This window comes from Mauremys reevesii, linkage group 3 (genome assembly GCF_016161935.1).
Source record: "Mauremys reevesii isolate NIE-2019 linkage group 3, ASM1616193v1, whole genome shotgun sequence".
NCBI classification, from domain to species: domain Eukaryota; kingdom Metazoa; phylum Chordata; order Testudines; family Geoemydidae; genus Mauremys; species Mauremys reevesii.
In genome coordinates this window covers 34,723,227-34,750,359 of record NC_052625.1, presented here as the reverse complement: position 1 = coordinate 34,750,359, position 27,133 = coordinate 34,723,227, and the positions used below count along the sequence as shown (strand labels likewise).

Sequence of the window (27,133 nt, the reverse complement as noted above, 5' to 3'; positions counted from 1 at the left end):
CAGATTGTAGGAGACAGATCTGTGTCAGGACACAGAGAGAATAGGCATTATTGGTTACTGAAAATGGGCTCAAATAAAATCAAACACTAAATATGCTAACATTGAATAAGAAAGTTTCCCACTTAAGGAAAGTCTCTGTAATATTTTATGATTATTGGATTGTATGATGACTGATTTGTATTATATAAACTGTAATATATTTATTTGTCCAATCTCAGTCAGAAACCAGAGAATCTGTGATATTGTAAATGCTGGTCTATAGATCTATATAGATGCTGCTTACAAATGTAAATTTACATATTAAAAGATATTGCAAGAAAAACACTTGTTAAATGAAAATGTTAAATATATACAGTTGAATACAGTTTTTCCTTAATTTGCACGATAGCTGATCTTTTGGGTTCTAAATTAAGGTTTTCAGTTTGTATATAAATGCCCTATTTTATAGGTTTTCATAATTGGAAACCTTCCTTCCTATGAACAATACTTTGAGAAAAAACACATGCTCCACATCTTGAGCTTCTGGATAGGTTAAGGAAGTGCAGAGACACTCCCAACTCTCCCAGTTGTTATTGGTAACCACAATGCACTGGACTCATTGAGTTCCTTGTGCACCTAAGACTCTCCACTGACATCACTGGGAGTTTTGTGTATGCAAGATTGAATGATTAATGAGAATTCAAAAAAGGAGTTAAGGTCAAGACTTTCAAGCATAAAATCCCCAAGTTAGGCCATTTACTTAGGTGCCTGAATAAAGAGCCTAACTTTAAAAAGTCCTGGTACCCAGCAGCTCCCAATGACCTCAAGAACAATATAATTTCCCAGGGCTCGATTTTCAGAAGTGATGAAAAGCACAACTGAAGTCAGTGAGAGCTGCAGGTGCTCAGGGTCTCTGAAAATCAATTCAAGTGGTTTTACAATTCAATTTAACTTTAAAAAAAAATCTGACCCAGGGAGCCATTGCATTAAAAAACACCCGACTTAAACTTTAATTTAAAATAATAATAATAAAGGATAAAGATTTCAAACCTGTATGACTGAAGTTAGGTCTGATTTCCAAAACGTGTTGAAGCACCTACAGTTCACATTGACTGCAGTAGGAGGTGGGCATGCCCAAAACGAATACAAATCAGATCACTTCGTTTTAAGGCAGTAGTTCTCAAACTTTTGTACTGGTGACCCCTTTCACATATCAAGCCTCTGAGTGCGACCCCGCTTATGCATTAAAAACACTTTTTATATATTTAACACCATTATAAATACTGGATGCAAAGCGGGGTTGGGGGAGGCTGACAGCTCACGACCCCCTATGTAAATAACCTGGCAACCCTCTGAGGGGTCCTGACCCCCAGTTTGAGAACCCCTGTTTTAAGGTACCTTCAATGAAGCCTAACTTCAGGCATCCAGGTTTGAAAACTGGCTTAAGGTTTTAAATTTTAAACACTTAAGTAACAGCCATTTACTGTTAAAACATAATTCACACAGCAAAGGAGGCTATTTTATCAATTACATTTATTTGACCAACATGGAACATTTATTTGATAAAGCGTTCGAGTGAGGGAAACATAAACCACTTCCTCAGAGCAAATAGTTCCTAAGTAACCTTAATACAATTTATAAGATTAGCCTTCGTGCATTACACTACCCCGGACACCCGATAATACTGAACAAATGGTCCCTTCTCTGTGTGCGTGCAGCTTAGCAAGTAGCATAGGAAGGTTATATTAGGCTCCCCAGAATAACTGCAATTGTTAAAGACAATTTACAAGGATGGAGTAAAGAAAAAGGCATTCCAACAACACTACTGAATTTTTACTAGATTTTTAAAAAAATCATTGCCCTTAACTGAGTCAATGTAAAATGAGGACAGATCACATGCTTACTTAAAAAAATTAAAGAGCATTAGGGATTAGTTAATTAAGAGATAAGGCTAGCGGAAGAGAAGAGTCATGTGATAATGGTCCCCTACTGGGAGATGAATGCCTAGATAGAGTTATTTCTGGTAAATAAACAGTGAGGAAATGCAGAGCTCTTTATTTTCAGTTCAATCGGAACTAGTCATACTTGTAGCAATCTTTTACAAGATTTTACTTCATGTCTATTATGTTCACCGACTGATGCATTTATATGAGGATCCCAAAGTACTTTACAAACATTAATGAATTAGGACTCAAAATGTACTCAAGGTAGGTGTGCTCACAAACATAGGAATAGAACCCAGCTTTGTGCGCTTCCAATCCTGTACTTAAACCACCAGACATGGCTCCCCAAAGTAGTCATAATCAATTTGTCTTATGGATGTTAGCCCACTAGAATGTCAGTGTCACCATTAGTGAATAATTATTCTGACTGGTGCTGCAGAAAAATCAGACTTCCAGAAAAGGCCAGCATTAGAATTAAATGCACTATGAAAAGTCGGCACAAAAGAACTATCTGGCAGGTTTGCAGTGGATCATCTAATTAAAGTTTTGCACTCCCTCATGAGGCTACTGAATGTCAACGGAGAGAGGGAGAGAGAGAGAATGAATATGTCAGACTGCTCCCTCCCAAAACAGAATCAGTGACCAACTAGAAACCGAAATCAGAAGACACCAGGCACACCTGAAACCCACTAAGAACAACTTTAACCAGCAGGATATAGGAAAGAATGAGACCAACAAACCACATTTTGCTTCAGTGGGATAGGAAAGGTCAAGTATGAGAGACATACTTCTCCAAACTGACTGTCATGGTAAGATCTCCCATTAAAAAGCAGAGAAGAAAAATGAAGCATAATTCTAGAAGTAAGAGATCACAGAAATAGCTTCAGAATGCGACAATCTGCCAATGAAATAGAAGTGAATAATCATGTTAAATAAACCATTATTTCTGCCAAGCATATCCTAGATAAAGGTGTGTTAAACTCCCTGCACAAACACAGGATCTAGCCCCAAGACACCTTCATATTCTGCAGAATGCAAAACTTCCATTAAAAAAAAAGAACTGAGCCCTTCTAGTTGCAAAAGTAGCCTTTTGTACAGAAACTAATGTAGCTCGGTAGACAAAAACCGGTTCTAAGAGGAGTGAAATGTCCCATTTATCCTAGTGGCACATTAAATTATCATTAGTCTGAGACTTAACAGCCAGAGCTTATAAAAAATGTAGACAAACCATCTTGCATGCAAAATGTGAGTGCAGCTGCACGCCTAATTTGCTTTGCAATTATTCTACAATTGTCCAAATAAACCAAGGACAGAGGTAGTCCTGGTGCTACAAATTCCCTGCATAATTTCTTTCCCTTTTCCATGAAGTTATGACACTATAGGTTTAATTTGGGATCACTTAGTATTGATTTATATTGTCATCAGAAAATTAAATGCAACAAAAAGAGACGTTAAAATTTCACTCACCTCTCTATAGGTCTGAACTTCTCATTTTAGTTAAGAAAAAATACTTGAAGTTATTCACACACACACAAAAAAGATTCAAAGAATCCTGTGGCACCTTATAGACTATGTTAGTCTATAAGGTGCCACAGGATTCTTTGCTGCTTTTACAGAACCAGACTAACACGGCTACCCCTCTGATACTTGACAAAAAAGATTAAATTTGTTATTACATTTGTACTATTCAAAAACATCTGTTGTCTTGAAGTTTGTATCAGCTGTAAAATGTGCTCTTAGCTAGAGTTTTCCATAGGAAGTCTAAGCCCAGAAGAAATGTCAATATTTAGGCTCCTATGCCAAAATTGATAGTATATGGATGGGCTGCTGCAGCCATGCGCTTGCACAGCTGCAGGAGTAGAACCATAGTTTGGCAATTTTTTCACTACAACACACATCTTTAATTACACTTACGTTATTGAATCACACCTTTGATACCCCAAGCGGTAGGTATTTTACCACTGAAATTCAGTTACCTCTGAAATGGGTTGTGGCAACTGTTTGGGAATGCAATGAAGATTAATATCCAGTTGAAGACGACAGGAAGAATTTAGAAAAAACAAAATACCAGAGTAAGAATAATGCAACACCACCAAACGCTTATGCACAAAGTACGATGGGACAAGTGCTGAGTGACATTTTTTAGTCTTTTTTTTTTTATTAGCAAAAAATGTAGATTTGGCAAAACTGAAGTGTTTTGTGAAGTCCTGTCAGTTTTGCCCAATTGTTTTGGCAAAAACACTCTCCGCAAAATTTTTGGAACTGGTATCAACTGTTCATTTGATGTTTTCAAAATGAAACATTTCAATCTTTTTAATCAAAGTGACTTCATTTTGAAATAGTCTTCAATTTAAAAAAATAAAAATGTTAAAAGCTCAAAATCTTAAAACATTTGTTTTACTAAAAATGAATTTTTTCAATTTTTATATTTATCATACATTTAAAATAAATGATTTTCTTTGATTTTTCAGAATTGTCAAACGGAAAGATCTGCAGAGTTTTACATGGGATCTCCAATGACTACAAATAGTCATGATTCATTTATATTTATCCAATGAGACTTCCTTTTGGTACCTGGGTACTAGGATACTAAGTCGCTATTGTCTGATTAAAACAACATATGTGCTGTTGTTCCAGTAAGTAGAAAAGTGTTAGGAGTGGGACTGAAGATTTGGTCCTCACCACATCGGACAGCTTGAAGGAAATGTGTAGGTGAAGAGCCTTAGTGAGTGGAAATTGTTCCACTAGGTGGGTTGTAAATAAGCCAGTTGTTAGCCCTCTAGGAGGAGCCAATCCAAGGTATGAAGTTTTATTAGTGTAGTTGTAGGTCAGGGGTCAGCAACCTTTGGCACACGGCTCGCCAGGGTAAGCACCCTGGCAGGCCGGACCGGTTTGTTTACCTGCCGTGTCTGCAGGTTCGGCCGATCGCAGCTCCCACTGGCCGCAGTTCACCGCTCCAGGCCAATGGGGGCTGTGGGAAGTGGTGTGGGCCAAGGCTGCCAACCCTTGTTGTAGGTCCTTGGTATTTACCAATTTATTTAAGTATCAGAGGGGTAGCCGTGTTAGTCTGTATCCACAAAAACAATGAGGAGTCTGGTGGCAGTTAGTCTTTAAGGTGCCACCAGACTCCTCACTGTTTCCAATTTATTTAGTAAAACTCCTGGTCTTTTTCAAAACTCGTATTTATTTGGCTTTTTCAGGATCTGAGAATTTTTTGCACAGGCAGGGTGCCAGGTCCTGGCAGCCAAGATTACCTGACCACAGCAGTGACAGGCCCACAGGGAGTGGAGAGCTGCACCCTATACATACTGGACTCTGGCCGAACAGAGCCACCTCCTGATCCCAGCCATTCAGCGCAGCCCCAGAGCACAGAGGGCCGTCTGCTTCCCCTGCTGGACAGAGCATGTGCAGGAGAAGCAGATGGGGCTGTGCTGAAGGGCCGGGCTCAGGAAGAGGCTCCTCTGGCAGGGGAGCTGGTACTTGCAGGGTTTAGCCTTCCTTTCCTCTCCTGATCCCAGTGATTTAGCACAGTCCTGTTCACTTCCTCTGTGCAGCGCGGGAGTCCAAAAGGCAGGAAGCAGGGTTCTGGCAGCCAAGACTGCCCAATGATGCAAGGAGCAGGAGGCTTCCTCAACTGCGACACTGCTAGCACCTCACACCCTCATGAATATAGCTCCCCACCTCTCTCTGTTTTGGTTTTTACCTATTTTCACAATTTTTTAAAATTTGTGAACACTGAAATTCCCAGGAAATCAAAAAGAAAATAATAAAAAATGGAAGCCCATTGGTATCGTGTTTACAGACCTATTAGATCCTCCAAGTTCATCTCCCTGCCAATGCTGGTTTGTAAAAAGGATCCTGGACTAACCAAGGCAGAAGGTAGTATGGGAAGCCCTCCTAGGGACACAAAAGGGCATGCAAGTGGGGAGGGGGAGAAGGGGTGGTGCAGAAGAGAATTGAAGTGGAGCTAGCATGAGCTACTCTTCACCAACAGAAAGCAGTGAGAGTAGTTAATGCAGATTTGTGGGGACCAATGGCATCAGCAGACAACTTGCACTATATGGTTGTTGCGCCAAAGTAAGAGGCAGCTTCCCATGGCAGGCTAGGGACAGTGCAAAGAAGTGTTAGCTTGGCTGAATAAGGTGGGGTCTGGTCTGAAGGCCCTTGGAGGAAAATCTGAACCAGGTTTGGAGGCAAACTCTGTGCAAGCTCTACTACAGGCTTGCGGCTTCCGGAGAGTCTCACTCACTAAGTAGGTGTATTGTTGTAAACTTATTTAAGTCTAACATTCATTCATTACAAATGTTATGCACAACTGCTACCAGATAATTAGCTGACATGAACAAGAGGAAGAGACTCAAACCTCTGGACAGCTATGAATGAGGCACAAAGGAAGGATAGACCTGAATTCTAAATAAATAAAATAAATAAATAAAATTATGTACATAGTAGTTTGCAACAGAAAAAGCAACATCCTGCCTCCTGGGGAAAGGAATAGCAGGCTTTGTTTGCCCCATTTGAGATACTTCCAAGTGAGCTTTTAATTGTGTTTACTCATCAGCTCTTTAAAAAATGTATCAGTCTGCTAAATGATGATCAGACTTTTTGGTAGAGCTCAAGACAGGGTTAGTTAACTAAAGTAATTGACACTAATATTATAATCATCTTTAGTCAGGGAATTGCAGGTGTTGCATATCTAGGTATTTCTCTTATCCTGTGATTAACAATACGGAGCAACAAGGTAATCCAAGTTAATTCCAAAGTTCAGCAAAACTTTTTCTAAAAATAAATAAGATTTTAGAAGTATTTAATGCCAACACCTAAATCATTTATTTTGATACTTGCAACTTTTTTTTCCCCCTTACATATGATACATTCCAAATTTTACAAGTAGTCCACAGATATTAAAGTTGTAGCCGATTTATTACAGGTATTTCTTCCCTGATACCGAAATCATGTTATATAAATATTTCTATGGTGAACATAAATACATGCAAAACAAATCAGAAAAGAAAACAGTTTAATTAAGAATGACTAAATTTACAGAAAACAGGATAAATTGTGTACTTTGCTATTTTTTGCAGCCATAATTCCATCAATCCATTCAACTCTCTGCATCTCAGAAAAATGAGAAAAATGCCTTCTATCAATGTTTTGATTTACCCAGAAAATCTGTCAATGGTTTGATTTACCCAGTAATGAACTGTGGCAGATACCATTTTGTTATTTCTGAAATAGCTATGCCCATGATAAAACTGATTTTTTTTCAAAGCAATTTTAACGAAGTTCCCTGGACAGGTGGAATAAAGCAGAAGCAGCAAGCCTTTCAGTAAAAGGAATAGTGTTGCAGAAGAAAAAAAAATTTATGACATGCACAGCAAGAAGCTGATATATAACTAAGGAGAGGAAGGGTAGACTGATGGAACTTTAACGCTGATTTTCTTTCTGCAGATTTTGCAGCTTTCTTATAAAAAAGAGTGAGGTGTATATATGAAGATCAAAGAGCCACTAGAGACAAGAATGTCGTATCTAATACCGGCCTTAAGAAATAGGAGTTGATAATTGTTCAGTTTCTCTATTTTGTATTGTCTACATCTTAACTCAAGACTACTTCCAAGCCTGTGGAGAACTGTCCTGTACACTGTAACAAATACAGAATTATTCTGAAACATTAAATCTGTAAAAATGCAAACAATCCAATCAAGCCTATTGTAAATAAAGACAGCAGCCACTGAAAGGATGCTTGTCTGGGCTGAAGAGGAAATCAAATGCAAGCCTCAGTAAAATAATCACTTTGATTATTAAAACTCAGGACTAGGTAAATAAATTGTTTTAATAACTTACCAAAAATTTAGAAAATCCATAGCCTTAATGCCTTCAATCAGAAAGCATGTCATTTAGAGATTTCTTGAGCGGGGGTCTAACATTGCATTTACTACATACAACTATACCTTCAGGCACCCACATACCAAGTGCAAAATCTGTGCAGATATAGAATATATTTATAAAATATACTATAGACAAACATCTTTACAGAGCTTTAGTCAAGTGTCTACTATGTCAAAAAGTAAATGTACTTGATGGTACAACTGAAAGGAAATGAACAGGAGCAAACAAATGCTCTATGACTTCATATACAGAGAAAACGATTCATTTTTGTCTGAGGGTTTCTATTTGAAGATCTGAAATTAGTAAACTGCAACAAGATGTAGGTGGGATTTGCACCTTCAAAGATGGAAGTCAAAAATGAAGAAAAATAAACTTTTAATGTATTGCCATTGCCTTAAGACATCTTCTAAAACACAATATCAACCCTTTAAATTTGGGAAAACAATCACATTATGAAAAATGAAAGGGCTTCCCCGCTATATTCAAATTGCAAACCACACAATATGTGAAAGGAGTGCAATGCTCCAGAAAAAGCTTTAAATTAAATTGTTTTACTTGTAAGCTAGTGTTAGTTCTTTTAGTAAAAAGAAAATCAACTGAAAGGCAAAAAAATCTGCAAGAATATGAATTAAAAAATAAATGTTAGATACACCAAGTTTAAGTTATCCATTGATGCAGACAGATACATCCATTTGCTACATTATTTTCATCCTTACTTTATTCCATTGCATGTACACAGTTTAAGTATTAAAACACAGAATAATAAATAAAGTAAACCGGCTCAGATTATTAGCAAAGGGCAAAACACAATCCATAATTGTGCTTAATCTAGTCTCCATTTCAGCAGTTTTTTTTCCCCTTCTTGTAGTTCATTAGAAAAATCAGAGTCAGATTTCCAAAAAGAGTCATTCTTTTGTCCCAGAAACTTAAATTCATTTGCCCAGGTTCTACACCCCAAGAGGTTTCATGTGAAGGAAGCACAGTGCAAATAATACTACTAGTAAAACCTGCTTACATAGAAAAAAGTTTACATGGTTATTGTAACCAAGAACTTTACAAAATAAATTGGAAAACAAAGGTTAAATAGAAGGACTGGAATCGTCTCTTTATTTTCCTCAATTTTTTTCCCCCAATCCCTCTTTTGTTTGAAAAATTTACTGGGTTACAAAAATCATCATAAATAAAGTTCCAGTCTTCAGATAACCAATTATAAATGCTGCCAATCAATGCCAACTAGTGTTTGATTTGCTTCTTGTGCATGTCCAATTTCTTCTGTGATACTGTGCTGTTGCCAGAGTTTTTGAATCTTTTTAAACCGTTCTTTGCACAAGTGTAAGGGATTTCCACGCCTGAAAAAGATTACATTTATTAGGAAACTTACAATTGTGAAGTGTTATAGAGCACTTACACAAAACACTTACATGATCTTTTAATGTTACTATATGTATAATAATACTTTCAAGGCAATTTTTGCAACAGAGTTGATGCCAAAATAGCTTGATCCTGTAGTATTTCGTCTGACCCTCTACAGACACAAAATTTTCATCTTGTGTAGTGAGCATCATTAAAAATGACAGCCCTTTACATTTGTGTAGATACATGTCATCTCTTCAAGATGAGAAGAGATATTAACTTAGTTTTGGGCCCTATGCTCCCCCACAGTAGGAGGCATATTGGAGAAAAAAATATCTATAAAAGCAGAAGAAATTAAGGTGAGACAATCATGTCATGCGTCTCAACCCCACTATATTTGAGCTATCTGGTTATAGGTGATGTATGTATTATGGCAAACCTGGATAAAATTGCTTAGGGAAGGCATGTTCCCTTCTGAAGCCAGTGGAAATAGAGGATCAAATTGTCAGGTGCAATGAGGCCACTATATGGTCAAACAACACCAGTGGTATAGCACAAGCTTCATTTATCTATCCCAGGTAAAAATGACCTTGCAGGAGTGTACTGGGCAATGCATGGGCAAATACACTATTTTCCTCATCTCCTGCAAGCATTGTGGACAAAAGGTGACACTGATATAGAAGGGGATGGGGAAACCCACCCTCATGACACACAAAACTTGGCCTGTTTTAGTTCCCTGTGACTGTTAAATGCTGGCATAAGTTACAAGCAGCCCCTGGGCTGGGGGAACAGCAAGTACAAAGCAGCACCAGGATTAGAGCAATGTAAAGGTGAGCTTTAAACAATCTTTGTATGCCACCATCAGCTTACATTTTATGATTCTGACCATTTGCAAGGATCTGGTTCCATTATCTACAAAGCCAGTAAGAGTAAATGCTAGTGAACGCCAAGCTACCCCCTCCCCCTAAGATTACAGACTTCAGCACAGAAACCAGCATGCAGATCTACTTTAAGTCAACTTGTGACAGGAGTTTTCATCTGATATAGACATATATACATAATTAACTATATTTAATAAACAAATTGTGCATAAAAAGTAGGATATATATTTGTCAGTAGTATTGTCTATGGAACCTCAGAGATGCTGAGACATTATTCAAGATTTTACCCTTCAGGAAACCTCTTATACGAGGCAAATTATTTCTCATCAGATGTTTCTAATGAAGTAAATATTTTTTTAAAATGTTTGTTTTAGACATTACCACTACACACAACTATATTATTGTCCAACTTTAGCAGCTTAGTTATAACTTATTTAATATATAACTAAGCTTATTATATGAACTAACTGCTTTTGAGGGTAAAAAAGTATTTCAATGAATATTTTAAAACATGTTTTAGAAAATGTACCTGAGTCCCTGGTCCGTCTCTCCATAGTCATCAAGATAGGGAGGAGCATAAAAGCAGCCCTTTGTTTTTCCAGCTAAAAATAGCACTTGACATTCTCGTACTCTACACAGAGAGAGAGAGAGAGAGAGAGAGAGAACGAACATTTTGGTCATTAACTTTATGATGTGACCACATTTCTGGTATTTTCACAAACATGAGCTTCTTGCAACTCTCATGTATCTGTGATTCTGTATAATCTGCACATACTGTGGAATTTAAAATGTAAGTACCATCTGAAAATATTTATATCCCTCCTACGCCACGTAATAAAATAGTTCAAACAAAATGATATTCCACATTTTATCTGTTACAGCATAAATATCAGTGTTCCTGAACTAGTCTATTTTGAAGCTACTTAGGAATACTGCAAGAACATACATCAATTTTGCTTCTCGTAAACAAATGTTTATGAAAAACCTGAAACAAATTGTGTGGTCTAATCCTTCAATGCACATGTACTGTTGCGTCAACAGATGTGGCATCAGGTTATAATAATCGTCTCAGTTTTATTCTTATGAAATTAATTTAGAGCTAGCTTTTACACCAAAGTTATTTTCATGATTTCTGAAAAACAGAAAGTTTACAATGATCGTTTCATTTATTTCCACTGAAATGTTACACAACACATGGGACACATCCTTTTTCTGATCAGCTTTGGACCGTCTAAGAGATCTTATTCCATCAAAGATAAAAGCTCCTAAAAATTCTGAAGTGCAATGAAGATTAAAAAAACACTCTATTTTTTGTGCAACTATTAACTAACTTCTTTTCTACGAACATAATTGTCCTTACATACAGTGCAATGACCGTCACACTTATGGAAATATTCACTTCATGCCCATGTACAACATATATCCTATTAAAAAAATTTAGATACAATGAAGTCCTTACCTGAGAAATATACCCACTCCAGAACCACATACATATGTATGTGCAGTACAGGCTCCAACATCTTCCCCTTCTAACTCTGTTTGACAACAGTAACTCTGAGAGCATAGCATGGTCCCACATACAAGGCACAATGTTGGTGCTCTGCTTTTATCACCACCTGATTTTGGACACCTTTACATGAGCAAACAAACAAAGATCCATACAGGTAGGTGAATACAGTTAAATCTTTACTATGGAGTTACAGCTCAGTACTTTAAATGGTAATCAACAGATTCAAATTTATTCTGGAAACGTCTCCAGTTAAATGAAGTTACAGATTCTAAATCCTCCCCCCGCCGCACGCACGCACACACGCACACCTCTACTTTATGTTTCATTGAAATAAGTAATGAAGATAAGGCACTTTAGTGGAAAAGACAGCAGTGAACATATGCCATTTACTTTATGATTTTCTAAATAAATCTTTTGAAGGCTCTCATGCTAGAAGATTTTCCCGTTCATCAAAAGCAACAAATGGCTTTTAAAGCTCACCATCATAACTGCATAAAAAAAAACTTACGAGAAATTAGATGCTTGATTAATGAGGCAGCTGTAATCATCTGGAAGGTCTATTAATTTGTTAGAGTCTCTTGCATAGCTAAAATGAAACAATCACATGTTTAACAAACAGTGGACACAATCACTGCAAACTCATATTTCCCCAAGTGTTACCTCAGTAACAATCTTATGTAAGGTTTCAGAGTAGCAGCCGTGTTAGTCTGTATCAGCAAAAAGAACAGGAGTACTTGTGGCACCTTAGAGAGTAACAAATTTTTTTGAGCATAAGCTTTTGTGGGCTGCTTATGCTCAAATAAATTTGTTAGTCTCTAAGGTGCCACAAGTACTCCTAATCTTATGTAAGTGATCAACACTCAGTTGTCTTCTATATCTTACAGCAGTCTCCGCATCTATGACAATACATTAAAACAGCATATAGGGGTAAGAAATATGATATAAAAATTACTGTGAACACACATTTCCTTAAATGTTCTATGATTTAATATAAAATCAATGCAATAGTTTACATGATTACCTGATAAGTATTGGTGGAGGAACCACATTCAGTCCCAGTGCTATGTTAAAGGTCACTAATGAACTTCTAGTGTGCATCAGCAGGGTTTACATAGACAATTAATGCACAAGTTATTGCGCTTTAGCTATCACACCCTTCTTGAGCGCATTACCTCACCGCATAGATAACCCCTTACTTGATACTGTTCCATTTGCTGTTTCATAGCACTACTCACAAGCCTTAAGTTTCTTCCTCTCCGCCCACGTGAATAGTTAAACAGCCCATTTTTAGCTTGATGTGATAAGCCTCAAACTGATGTACCAAAAAGGAATCCAACGTCCCACAATTGAAACACACTATATTTGGTTTGCATGGAGTCATATTTTTGTTATTTCTCCTAGATGGCTCAAGAAAAGTCCTAGAATTATATATTCTTTAATTTGCATACTTTAGACAGTGTTTCATCCTGATACACGATAGGATTATATGAACATTTCTCCTGCTAAGGGATCAGAATATTGTATGCAAGTCTCTGATACAACTAATATTGTTTTGAAAGCAGCCACTCTCTAATTCAAAGACTTCTGCTACAAGGAGTAAATTTGTGTTTCTTTTCTTCATTACAAACACTTTAACACTGAATATTTATATAATTGGGAAATCATGAGTATTGATGTCAAGACCTTTTTATTTTCCTTCAAAATTCTATACCAGTGGTTCTCAACCTGTGGCCCGCTTGCAGCCTAATCAGCACAGAGCTGTGGCCCATGTGACATTTTCAGGGCCATACAGGTATGGTAAAAGCTTTGCTATCCGGCATGTGAGAGGACTAGGGGGTGCTGCTAAGTCAAAAATTCCAGTTAACTAAGCATTATACTTACCAATTGGGGAGGACGAGAGTTTGGGTGTGGGAGGGGGCTCAGGGCTAGGGGTTGGGGTGCGGGACGGGGTGCGGAGCACAGGCTCTGGGGGGGAGTTTGGGTGTGGGACGGGGCTCAGGGCAGGGGGTTGGGGCATGGGAAGGGTTTTGGGGTGCCAGATCTGGGCAGCGCTCACCTTGGGCAGCTCCCCACAAGCAGTGACATGCCCCGGCTGCTCTTAGGTGGAGGCGCAGTCAGGCAGTTCTTGGCCAATGGGAGCTGTGGAGTCAGTGCTTGGGGTGGGAGCAGCACATGGAGCCCCCCAGCTGTTCCTCCGCCTAAGAGCAGCAGGAACATGTCGCAGCTTCGGGGGAGCCACACAGAGCCAGGTGGGGAGCCTGTTGGTCCCACACCAACTGGACTTTTAATGGATATCAGAAATGCCGGTTTCTACAGCTTTCCAGTCGGTAAAGTGCTGGCTAACACAGCTTTTACTGTAGGTAGGTAGAGAGAGGGTGGGTGTGTGTGTGTGTGTGTGATATACATATATATATATATATATATACACACATATATATATATATAGGGGTGGACGTGGCCCACATAATCAGGAGAGAGCTGCATATGCAGCCCACAATGGTAAATACACTGAAAACCACTGGTCTACACAATGTAAGTTTTAATAATGTTAATATCTTCAGAAACAATAAGAATCTATGAGGTTGTGCAATCTAAGTTCAAGGTTGTACAAGAAGCATTGCACTGACATGCTAAGAGATAAAAAAACCTACCACCGGATTAACCATCTGTAACCTGCTTATCTGTTCATGAATAGTAAAGGATGAACAACAGAAACAGATGTAAAAAAGATTCCTAACAGTCAAATGAAAAAACAAACAAACATAAAAAAAAACAACCTTTCAACTACTCAATTAGAAAATTATAACTTGCAATTATCTTCATTTTAAAACTGGTAGTCTATCATTTAATCAACTGACTGAATAAATAATGTACTGATTTTTGTCACACCTGGGTATTAATCCAGCATTTTTATGTACAGGCTTAAGAAGAAAAATCATTTTATATGGAACTTAAGTGTAAAAATATGTTTTCATGATAGAGTTTTACTGTTTGTTTGTGTGTTAAATTGCTTGAATAGCGAGGTACCAATATTTAGCCTCCATTCTGAGTAAATAAACAATCTTTTTTAAAACTACTAGGCATTAAAAACATCTCGAGCTTCATTTAATTGTTTTATGAGTAGAAATACATTTAACAGACCAGACAATTTTGCTTTCAAATGTCTACCTGATTTCAAAGAAAAAAAGTTTTGTTTCTTAGAGCAGACAATTTAAAAACAATTTTACATATCAGTTGGAGGTTTTTTAATTAAATGAAACTGATATGCTCTAGATCAAACAGTAGTTATGGGCTTGATTCAGGAACTTCTGAATGAAATTCTATGGCCTGAGTGTTATGCAGGAGGCTAAATGAGATGGATTATAATGATCCGTTCTGGATTCACAAAAATCTCTCATCTCCCTATAAATAATTAAATATATCTTGGTTCTTCCTCTAGCTATGCTTCTGAATTGCATTCTGAAGCTGTATTTCTGTAAGTTACTTTACTGGTAGACCAAGTACAGGAAAAATTGCTCCATTTAGTTACTGGGGGGCGGGGGGGTGAGGTGTAAATAAATAAATTACTTTTCTCCCCCATCCTAAAATCCCTCCATACTGACCTTATGGCTTGTCTTTTGCCTTCCAGGTACCTTTTTACTTCATTGTCACTACACCAACTTCAACAGAAAAAAAGATGCCTTTTAAGCCTTCATTAGACACTATTATAGAGGAACAACAACAACTTCTAACAAGTAAAAAATATAGTTCTATTTAAAATACTTTCCATCACAACAAACTTCTTCCAAAAACTTCTGTATTTTACAGGTAATTTTTAAAATACAATCATCTTTCACTTCCAAATATATGTATTACTGGGAAAATACACTAATTTGTGGTGCAGCATACTTTATGTTGGAATTAAAGAAAAAAAATTCATACCTTTCTACTAATGTGTTCATAATTTTGCCATTTTCTTGAAAAAGGCAAATGAGGTTGTTTGGCAGGGAAAGATAGCTACATAAATGCTCAAATTGGCTTGCTCCGGATACTGTAAATGCAGAAAAAGAAGGACAATAAATAGTTGCATTTGGAAGACTTCACCAACAGTAAATAAAACAACCCTAACTGGGGATTAAAATTAAGCCTACAATTTTACTAAAACTATCGATGACAAAAGTCAGAGACAGGTCACGGGCAATGAAAAGAAATTCACAGAAGACATGACCTGTCCCTGACTTTTACTAAAAACATATCTGTCAAAATGGGGAGGGAGGAGGGTCCAGCACCGTGCCCCACTGCATTCAGCAGCAGCAAGCTGCGGCCCCCTGCCCCTGCCCAGAGGCTGGGGGGGACCCCTCGCCTCTGAAGGTGATGGGGAGGGATCCCCCACCCCCGGGGGCGGCTGGGGAGCTCCGGGGCCCCAATGTCACGGCGGTCTCTGGAAGTCACAAATTCCATGACTTCTGTGACCTCCGTGACATACACGTAGCCTTAATTATAATGCAAAAGGGTGACTCCCCCCGCCCCCACTGCACATTAAGATGTAGTGTGAATTTAAGGCTGGTCAGAGGTGCCAGATTGAAAGTCCTGGAGACTGAAGTTCTCTATTTATTCACAAAACAGATATAGCACAAGCAATGGCAGTGCAAATAAGGTTGCCAGTTAGTGCCAGTTACTGCTCCTGAAATAAGCTCCCTGTTAAGATGTGGTCCAGACTGTGAAAATATTGGGAAGCCCACCTACGTAAAAACGCAAATTCGGGGAAGAAGAGAGTGTTTTTCACTCGAAATCTTGCATACAGTCCAATACACTGGAGGGTAGGGATAGATATGCTGGAGGGTAGGGACAGGGTCCAGAGTGACCTAGACAAATTGGAGGGTTGGGCCAGAAGAAATTTAATGAGGTTTAACAAGGACAAGTGCAGAGTCCTGCACTTAGGAAGGAAGAATCCCATGCAGCACTACAGGGTAGGGACCGACTGGCTAAACAGCAGTTCTGCAGAAAAGGACCCAGGGATTACAGTCAACGAGAAGCTGGATACGAGTCAGCAGTGTTCCCTTGTTGCCAAGAAGGCCAACAAAATATTGGGCTCTATTAGTAGGATCATTGCCAGCAGATCAAGGGAAGTGATTATTCCCCTCTATTCAGCACTGGTGAGGCCACACCTGGAGTACTGTGTCCAGTTTTGATCCCTTCACTACAGAAGGGATGTGGACAAATTGGAGAGAGTCCAGCGGAGGGCAACGAAAATGATTAGGGGGCTGGGGCACACGACATATGAGGACAGGCTGAGTCATTTAGTCTGGTGGGGTCATTTAGTCTGCAGAAGAAAAGAGTGAGGGGGGATTTGATAACAACCTTCAATTACCTGAAGGGGGGTTCCAAAGAGGATGGAGCTAGGCTTTTCTCAGTGGTGGCAGATGACAGAACAAGAAGCAATGGTCTCAAGTTGCAGTGGGGGAGGTCCAGGTTGGATATTAGGAAAAACTATTTCACTAGGAGGGTGGTGAAGCACTGGAATGGGTTACCTGGGGAGGTGGTGGAATTTCCATCCTTAGAGGTTTTTAAGGTCTGGCTTGACAAAGCCCTGGCTGGCATGATTTAGTTGGTGTTGGTCCTGCTTTCAGCAGGAGATTGGACTAGATGACCTCCTGAGGTCTCTTCCAACCCTAACATTCTATTATTCTATGAAAACTATCCTTTACTCCTTTTAACATTTTGTTGAGGAGCCATAACTCAAAGAAATGTTACACAGAAAGAGCTAGTCTTGATAATAGCCTATATAAAAAAACCACTGACTTTAATTTTAGTTCAGAACTAAAAATATCAAATAATTCAATTTTAAATATGGGGAAACTAGAGTAGTGTGTGTTCATATGTGCCTTTTCTTTTTGATTATGACTAACATCTCCAGACTTGTATTTAAGCCCTATCTAAACCATAGCTGCACCTGAGCTACGATTGTTGCTATCATGAATTCAACTGTAGTGTAAACATAGTGTAACACTCTCACATTTGAAGATTAATTCAAAATTAAGGGCCTGCTGTTAATCTCATTGAAGTCAAAGGGAGTAGGAGCAGGTCTCGTAGGAGAAGAATGCTGAAGGTAATAAAGATGAGATCTCAAACAAGCAATGAGCCTTTATTTCTTTTTAACCACTAGAATATCAATTTCATGTCCTATATTATTTTGAAACACAAAGATCCAAACAATTTTGCACTGTTGTATTTTGCCTATTTTTAATTAAAAAGTGACTTTTTAAAAACTAAAAAAACCTTTTCTGTTGCTTTACAGTTTTGTGCAGATATAGTTCTGAATCATTAATAAGTCAGCATGTATTAATTTCAGCTACTACAGAAAGGAAAGTTTAATGTGGTTTATTTTGGTTAGCATTTAAATCATTTTTTCCCATGCCATTTCTAGCAATAAATGGACATTACCTTGAATTTCTGATGGTGCTGGGACTCCATTTAAATAATGGAAAAACAAAGCAGAGCATCTCAGGAAAGGCATAATTCCAGCTTTTATACTCCTGCACAGATGCCAGCCTGAGGATATTTCTTTCAAGGCACTTAAAACAGAAGGAATAAAATTACTTTTTGTGTGTATGTGTAAAATGTTATGACTAAATTAAGAAAACAGAGCTAATACAAAGCTGCTGGGCTAAATAATAGTATGTTTAATAAAAGTTAGGCCATACTTCATATTGAGCAGTTTTTTACTTTGGCTGAAACAAAAGTCAGGTAAAGAGAGTGTTTACTTTGAAGCTAACACTAATGGGAAGATAAATATTTATGAATCTCTAATTTCAATAGATAACACAATAAGGAATCAGAACTTTGGGAGAGGCTGAGTGGCTAAAGAGTAAATACATTCTTGGAACTCAGGTGCAACCTATCAAGATTTATTTACAATTGCCAAATGGCTGATCAAAATTATTCTACAGTACAGTATTACTGAACTCTAAGGAGATAAATTACAGAAATTTTCTGATTTGTCATGTGACTTTTTTCAGTCAATCATGAACCAGGATTAGTTGGTAGCACACAAGGAGCAAGAACTTTTGAATTTAAAATATGATTCCCTTAACAGCATCAGTACAACAAATTCAGCCTTTATATGGTGTTACAGATTGGTGGTGGGAGCAGGAGAGAAACAATGGTTGTGTAAACTAGAGACAATAATTTTACCTTCCTGTATGCTGACAAAGAAATTTATACAAAGTAAGCACTGCTACTTCTTCTTCACCATTAGGGTTTTCTTGGTCCATGCCATTTTCTTCTGAAGAACAATGAAAAAATTAATCAGGTACAATTCTAAACCTAGAAATCACTTAATTATTTTTAATTGACAAATCTTTTTTAGAAATAGTTGAAAGAGGAGGTGGAACTCTGAATACCACAGGTGTTTATAAAAGAAGCATTAAAGACCCGGCTATATTATCATCAGTATCAAACATCTAAAATAATGACAAACCAAATTTTGACAAGAAGGCCAAGAACAAACAAGTGAAATGCCCCATTAGAAAACAAGGAAAAGATTGTTTTGTCTCCTCCCAGGGATCAGGTCTGGCTGCCAATGTCACACAGAATAGATCTTTTTGCACAGTATACCATACCCAGTCCCTCTTGTTACACGAGTATGAAAAGCAGGAGGCACTAATTCCTTTCTTTAGTACGAACAGATTATTTTCTTCAGGAAACAAAAGTTTAACCCAGCCTATGCCATAAACTTTTGCCAGCACAGTTATGCTGGTGGGGGTGTGATTTGTGACCGATTGAGTATGCTTTTAATTAGCATTAAGGGTACTTTGTTGGTATGAAATAGCAGCATAGCTATACTTTCAAGTGTAGACCTGGCCTTAGTGTTAATTTAAAAAAAAAATTGATAGTGTAACAAAAAAGGAGGTATTACCTGTTGATGAAGTAAGTAAAATTTGTACTATGTGTGCCATTGTGACAAGATGGAAGATGTGAAGATCTCCAGTGCCAAGACTAACCCCTGAAAAATCCTGACAGTATAAGGCAGGAAAAGAGAGCACCAAGCTTACCTGTAACAGAGAAAAACAGAAAGTGTAAGAGAATGAATGTCTTCCCCTTTTCTGCCACAGCCTCAAGAATCAGTCAGTTTTTTCTTGAAGTCATCCTTTCTGCTGCAGTACATTCGATGGGACTAATTTTAACACCAGTTAAACTATTCCTTCACGTGACATAGGCTAACTATCAAATAATGCAGGGTTCCCTGCCTTTTTCCCCCAAGTCGGAGAATAAACTGTAATATCGCAAAAAATATTAAAATCTAAACATCTGTGAGAAGGACTCCTAACTTGCTGTATTTTTTCCTCAAAACTCTTGTGGTTATGAAGAAAATATATAACTGTAGCTTTGACATATAAAAGATGCCTAAGGATACATCTACACTGCAAAAAGCCCTGCAGTGTGAGCAGGGGGGCAGCAGCGGCGCGGGGCGCGCAGCGCGCGGGCGGCGGCGGCGGCTGGGAGGAGGGGCTCTGAGCTCTTCGCCCGCATGCCTGCGGCGCGGCGACCGCCCGGACGGCCGGCGGGGCGCGCCGCCGCTGCGCTGCGGCTTCCGCGTCTTCCGGGCGAGCTCCCGCCCCGGCGGCGGCGATGGCGCGCAGGTCCGCTGCCGTCCCGGTCCCGGCCCCGGGGGCAATGCGGAGCGCCGCGCAAGCGAGCCAGCCGCCCCCCTCCCAGGAAGAGAGAGCCGGAAGGGGGGACCCCGGGGGGACTGGGGAAGGGCGGCGCAGCGCTCCGCGCTGCTTGGGGCAGCCTACTTTGTAGAGCCGCCCCTGAGTGTGAGTCTCAGAGCCTGAGTCAACTGACTTGAGCTTAGAGTACAGGGCTAAAAGTAGCAGTGTAGATGTTCCTGCTTGGTCTGGAGCCTGGGCTCTGAAACACAGTTTGGATCTCAGAGCTGGGCTCCAGCCTGAGCAGGAATATCTACGCTGCAATTTTTAGCCCCATAGACTCATGGGGCTCACACTGTCTCAGTTGACCCAGGTTTTGAGACTCACTGCCCCATGGTTTTTTTGCAGTGTAGATGTAACCTATGGGATCAAAGGGGTAGGTGTATTCATTGTGAAAAACTTACCAATAAATGAAACATGTCAATATCAATAATGCATGGAAGATTTCCACTTTTTTCATTAGGCACCAGTGCTGAATATATAAAAAACAAAAAAACGTATTAATTACACAACAAACAATCGGCACTGATTTTTGCTACAGAATAGACTATAGTTATCTTAATTGTGTGTTAATGTTTTAAGTATCTACTGACAAGTTCTTTCAGTTTTTGGCTAGGAATAAATTAATTCGAGAACTTGTGCACACTACTAGAGCAGGTCCTATTCTAGTTTCCAAACTTTATATTTCACTGAAATGAGATAACAAAATAATTTGAATAAAACTGTATAGTACACTGTTCTCTGATTTTCTTTTGGTTACAGCTGGGACTGCAATAGAAAAAGTGGTGGTACTCTCCCAAGCGAGTCACCAAAATGAGACACTGTAGATTATGCAGACATTTAAAATATGATTATGCAGCTCTCTGAACTCTGCTCGGCTACTTGAGCCTGGTTCCCTTCTCTGGGCTTCAATATGTCCATAATCTCTACAGAGCTCTTTGGGATTGGCTCCTTCTTAATGAGGGAAAAATAAATAAGTGGTGGTATCTCCACTTACGGCACCAAAAATGAGACCTCACTCTCAGAAATCATGTATATCGGTGAATCTTCTCTCCTATTTTATAAGACAAATTAATTACAATGCTAAAATTTAAATTAACTCAGAAGCCCAGTGATGACAACACCTCGCTGAGATGAATGGGGAAAGTGACAACTCTCAGAGCTATTGTTCCAGCTGAGATCACATTTTTGAGATTGTCTGTGCTACAGATTCACTTAAAAAAACAACTGCTTTGATTCTGGAAAATAAGATAGCAGCTGATATGTATATGGCTGTGAGTCAGCTTAATATAAGCCTTGGTTTAAACCCCTTCTTTGGCACTAGTGATTCCCATAGTTTTAAATTTTACTTTAAATAAATGTAACCAGTGGAATAATAATGCTACTAACAAAACAGTATGATTTTTTTTTAGTGTACCAAATGCAAATTTAAGCTGAGAATAGCAAACATACAGTAAATATAAATCAAGCACTCCATGCAATAATAGAACATCACCCATTTTGCATGAAGAGTGCCTCCATTTAAAAGCAAAACAAAAAACCAACCTCCTTTAAGATACAACCATCTATTATATTTAAAGCAACGTCCAAAGAAAAATATCACAAAGCATTCCCTCTGAACATCGTTACCCCAAATAGTAAAATACAGATGAAGAGCACAAAAATTTTAGCCACAAACCGTACAGTAATGTAAGCCACCACACTTGAGAATATTTTTATGTTGACAACTGCAAATACTCCAAGTGAAAAGGAGGTTTACTGTTTCCAGAGCACTTAATCTTCCCTTAATAACTGAAGAATACTGAGGCAAATTTAAAGAGCTATTGTTATTTGAGAACAATTTACTACTGTGATGATTCCAATACCTACAGATTATAAGTGCTACTGTTTTGGTAAATTCAACCTAAACCTATATAATAATTTTTTATTTTTTTTAATTTCTATCAGAGATTTAGTACTGCAAGTACTTTTGGCTGTAGTACTGCAGATGTCAGCAACTGATCCACTTCTATTGATTCTATCAATAACTTCAGCGTATATATGAATCTCAACATGGTCTGAAAATAGCATTTTTTGTATAGTGCAGCCCCTACAAGCCATCCCATCTAATAACCTTGTGTTAAAGCAATTGTTGCATTACTGATTATTATTACTGTCACTTATCTCAACTTACAAGGACTTGAGTAACTTGAAGAAAAAAAAGGAGAGTTAAACTAACAGAGCTTTAAATTTTAAGTTGGGGTTCTATCCACATTACTTAATTCTTGACGGTATTCTTCTTTTCTTCCAGAAATATATTGGTTATAGCATACATGTATTTATATAAAGGGATAGATATTGGCCTGATTTTCAAAGGTGTGAGCAGCACAATCGCTAATAATCAGGCCAATATATCTGTATTTATTATACTCTATTTCAGATTACTTAGATCTCAAGTGTTAGGATGTCTAAGACTGCTCATCTATTTCTACAAACATTTCAAGCTTAGGGATTTTTGATATTTTCATTCAAATAGTTTTCAAGTTAACACAATGTAATTACATTAATTTTTTTTTCAGTCAGTATCATAAGCTATGCTTTACAACTACTCAAACTAAAACACCCCTGAGTTCTAAGTCTAAGAAATCTCAACATTATTGATACAAATTACTTAAAATATTGTTAATAATAGTTAAGAAAAACCATCATCAGGCCATTCCTCAATAGGGATTCTGTAACTTTATTTTCCTGAAGTGTATTTTTGAAATTTGATACTTGCATTCACAGTAACAATAAGTTCGCCAGAAATAAGTGTTCTTATAAAATTAAATGTTAAATCATGTAAATTTTAGATAAAAAAGGATGTTTGCAAGTCTCACAGCTTTTAAAGTTTCTTCAGGATTTTATCTTATATAGTTTTTCATATAATCATATTGCTCGCTGTAAGCTAATTTTTGTCAAACTTTTCCAGTGGCTGTACTTATTATGCAAAAATAATTAGTATAATGTATTGAACTTACATGCAAAGAGCCTACAAAAGTGACCCTGTACTGACGAAAGAGATGAAATTGTCCAGTGTGCTGCTGCAAATCTTGTTAATGAAGTAAGGCAGTCATCCTAAAAAACAAAAACAAAACAAAAAAAACCCCAAACTAAACATCACAATTAAACTCTTCAAGATGGAATAAAACCATACCTTTACGACTCTATATAGTATATCACTCTAGTTAGGTAGCTATAGTCTTTACCACATAATTTTGAGAGAGATAGATTATGCCAAAAATTCAATGTAATAAAGATATCAGTGTGCGTGTGTAAAAACAGATTTACAGAACACAGTTACAATCTCAAAGCTCCTCGCTTTGGCCGTCTTATGATGAGACAAAACCAATCTATTAGCATTTCATGAAGAACAAACAAAATTTAATTATATTTTATATTTGTTTAATACAATAATAAAAATATATGGAGATATACTTATCTCATAGAACTGGGAGGGACCCTGAAGGGTCATTGAGTCCAGCCCCCTGCCTTCATTAGGCAGGACCAAGTACTGACTTTGCCCCAGATTCCTGTGACCCCCTCAAGAATTGAACTCACAACCCTGGGTTTAGCAGGCCAATGCTCAAACCACTGAGCTATCCCTCCCCCGTTTCAAGTTAAATATATCAGATATTGATAGAGAAAAGGGTGGAACCTAAGTTAAAATGAAACTCTCCAATAATTTCAGGCTACAATTTTGGCACTCTGGATTAAAAAAAGACAACCCCGTGATTCAGAACTGAGGCTGCTATTTGATCTTACCTGTCGGCAAGGTAAATGACCAAATAATGGTTTATCTTCATCAGCTAAAATTCGTTCTGCAGAAGTAAAAAAAAAAAAGTTTCAGTGCTGTAAATTTCAATAAAAATCTGAAAGCCTCGTGTCAATACACAATAGTTGTTACTAAAAACAAAATGTTACCTATAGTCTGTATTGTGTAAGCACAGCTACCCCAGCACATTATGGGTACACGCAGATCTTCTTCATTGGGATGCACCTTCAGTCCTACTTTATATGTTGCAGTACCAAATGTTGTTAGCATCTCTTTAATGCTTTCAGAATAAAGACTCCTGAGATGAGAGACAGACTGGCATTAAAAGTCTATTCTGACAATAGGCAAATTAAACATCAAGTGGAAGCATAATATCTGAATGCTCTGATTTATACAAAGTTGACAGATCTTTTGGACTATATCCTGCTTACCTGACTCAAGCAAGTAGTCTACTAACTAAATAGTCCTGTTTCCGTGAATACTGGAAGACGGATTTGGCATTTTAATGCTATTTTAAACAGTTTGTGCCATGCACTGCAGTAATCAATTTTTTGGTTGTCTGGATTAGACTGGAATTTTACATATTTGTACAGCACTATCCAGACTCTGTCCTCAACACAATTGGGTAGAATATAGTTAAGACTATAATGGGAGTAATATGTGCCAATTTGAGGGCAGAATCTTTAATTTACTTTCCCATTAAAAAAGGAGACTTGTTACACAGTTATAATTCTTTCCAGATATATAGATCCTATAAGCTACATTTCAATATATTAATGTGCTCACAACTTTGCACTTTTAAAAAAAATGTATTTGGAGAGTTTTAAAGTATGACTTAATTAGAAATTCACAACTATTATAAAATCAAGTTTAACCTCGACCATGAAGTTATGTGTGTCCGATTATGTATCCATGTGTTTCTATATATGCCCAGGTCTACACAGACAAACAATACCAATCACTGAAATAGGGAACGGTAAGAGTATCAGAATCTGGTTCAGACGCAATAGTAAGGCCTTGATTTACATAGTATTTTTTTTTGCATGTTTTCAGTTATGCACGGACAATTAATTGTGACCCTTTATTTTTGTACACGATATGGTTCACTTTTACACGGTGCAGCATGGTCGCCAATATGCGCGAATCTGTGGCGTAGGTAGGACCCGACACTGGCGTGGGCTCTGACTTTGCATGGGTGGGCAATGACGGGGGTGGCACAGGGATGAGGCACTTCCCCTCACCCCTCCAGCCGGCCTTGCAGGAGGCCATGAAAACTCTGGCCAGGGGCCCCCCAGCCCCAGGCGTGGGGTTGGAGCGTGGGGGCTTGCCCCTCTCCACCCGCCCGGCGCACCTGCCAGGGAGCAGAGTCCGGGCTTGCCCTGCTCTGCCCGGCGCTCCTGCTGGGGAGCGGGATTGGAGCACTGGGGCTTGCCCCATTCCACCCACCCGGCACTACAGCTAGGTAGCGGGCTAGAGGGCTTGCCTCACTCTGCCCGCCCAGCACTCCAGTCGGGGAGCAGGGTCCAGGGCTCGCCCCACTCTGTCCAGAGCTCTAGCCAGGGAGCGAGTTCCAGGGCTCGCCCCGCTCTGCCCGGTGCTCCTGCTGGGGACTGGGGTCAGGGCACAGAAGCTTGCCTGCAATCTGGCTGGGATGCCGGGTGGGTGGAGTGGGGTAAGCTGCCCATGCCCTGACCCCGCTCCCAGAAGGAGCGAAGGATGAAGCGGGGCAAGCCCTCTACCTTGCTGTCCAGCTGGAGCACGGGGCAGGTGGGCAGAGCAGGGAAAGCACTAGGGCTGGAACAGAACCAGTGTGTGTATGGAGGGGCTGGATGCTAAGGGGATGGGTCAAAGCCCACCCTTGTCTACACCCCTAGCGCTGACATGTCTAGACTGAGCTTGTCGTCGTTTCCCACCCTTCCTCCACCACGCTGCTCTCAGGGTGTGTGATGGGATATTGGCACGTTGTCCGCTTGACTTTAGCTGCTATTTATTGCCCATAATAATAGTTTACCATGAGCTCTAAGAGGAAATTGAGAGAAAGTGGCTCAAAAAATGATATGTCATGTGTGAAGAAGCAGAAAAAAAGTGTTTACTTTAGTACAGAAAGTGGAAGTGTTGAATAGGCTCGCTAAGGGTGAAGGTTCATCATCCGTGGCTAGGGCTTGTGGCCTTAATGAGTCGATCTTGCATACAGTGAAGAGAAATGAGGCAAAAATTAGAGCAAGTGTTGCTGCAAGTGCACCTAAAAGTGCTAAAGTGTCATTCTATACTCATGATACTAGCATACAAAAGATGGACAAAGCACTGAACATATGGATTGAGGATGAAAAACAGAAAAGGGTTCCACTGGACAGGTCAGTGATTCGAGAAAAAGCTAAGAGATTGCATGATCACTTAAAATAGGATGCTGCACCAATTTTGGGGGACAGCAGTGTAGCCAAGGAATCTACTTTTATAGCCAGCAAGGGATGATTTGTGAAGTTCAAAAGGAGGTATGGGCTGCATAATGTTAAATTGATCAGCGAAGATGCATCTGCAGATCATGAAGCAGCAAGTTTACCACCCGAGCTGGCCAAACTCATTGAGGAGAATGCGTTAAACTTGCTCCGGTTTCTAACCTGATGAGACTGGCTTATTCTGGAAATGGATGCCAAAGAAAACCTCTCTTTCAAAAGATGAGAAATCTGCTCCAGGTTTCAAGGCTGCGAAAGGCCGACTGACCCTTCTCATCTGTGCAAATGCAATGGGGGATTTTATGATAAAGCCAAATCTCATTTACTGAGCCCCAAACCCCCATGCGCTCAAGGGCAAAAATAAATATCAGCTACCCATGTTTTGGAGGTCTAATCAGCATACATGGGTCACTTCAGTGCTTTTTATGAACTGGTTTCATAATTGTTTTGTGCATGAAATGGAACGCTACCTGGCATTTAAGGTCCTACTGATCCTTGATAATGGCCTGGGTAACTGCAAGCCTTCAGGCTGTGCATCCCAACGTGGAGGTGGTTTTTCTGCCTCCAAACACATGACTCCTCCAGTCCCTTGACCCAGTTGTCATCGCAACTTCTAAAGTTTATTACACTTGCTGCACCTTT

General features: G+C 38.9%; 1 protein-coding gene across 7 annotated transcripts in view; it reads right to left on the bottom strand.

Moving 5' to 3' along the window:
• Positions 1 to 6,728: 6,728 nt before the first annotated feature.
• The window catches only part of UBR2 (ubiquitin protein ligase E3 component n-recognin 2), a 121,450-nt gene continuing 101,045 nt past the window's right edge, over positions 6,729 to 27,133 (bottom strand). For all 7 annotated transcript variants that reach the window (XM_039530180.1, XM_039530182.1, XM_039530184.1 and 4 more), the window contains 13 exons: positions 24,188 to 24,336; positions 24,029 to 24,084; positions 23,245 to 23,341; positions 20,650 to 20,717; positions 19,453 to 19,588; positions 18,729 to 18,819; positions 17,979 to 18,109; positions 15,477 to 15,585; positions 15,158 to 15,214; positions 12,064 to 12,141; positions 11,505 to 11,675; positions 10,575 to 10,676; positions 6,729 to 9,160 (listed from right to left, as the gene is read on the bottom strand). In XM_039530180.1, the coding sequence (XP_039386114.1) occupies positions 9,019 to 9,160; positions 10,575 to 10,676; positions 11,505 to 11,675; positions 12,064 to 12,141; positions 15,158 to 15,214; positions 15,477 to 15,585; positions 17,979 to 18,109; positions 18,729 to 18,819; positions 19,453 to 19,588; positions 20,650 to 20,717; positions 23,245 to 23,341; positions 24,029 to 24,084; positions 24,188 to 24,336 (1,387 nt within the window). In that variant the 3' untranslated portion in view covers positions 6,729 to 9,018. The remainder of the gene's footprint in view (positions 9,161 to 10,574; positions 10,677 to 11,504; positions 11,676 to 12,063; positions 12,142 to 15,157; positions 15,215 to 15,476; positions 15,586 to 17,978; positions 18,110 to 18,728; positions 18,820 to 19,452; positions 19,589 to 20,649; positions 20,718 to 23,244; positions 23,342 to 24,028; positions 24,085 to 24,187; positions 24,337 to 27,133) is intronic.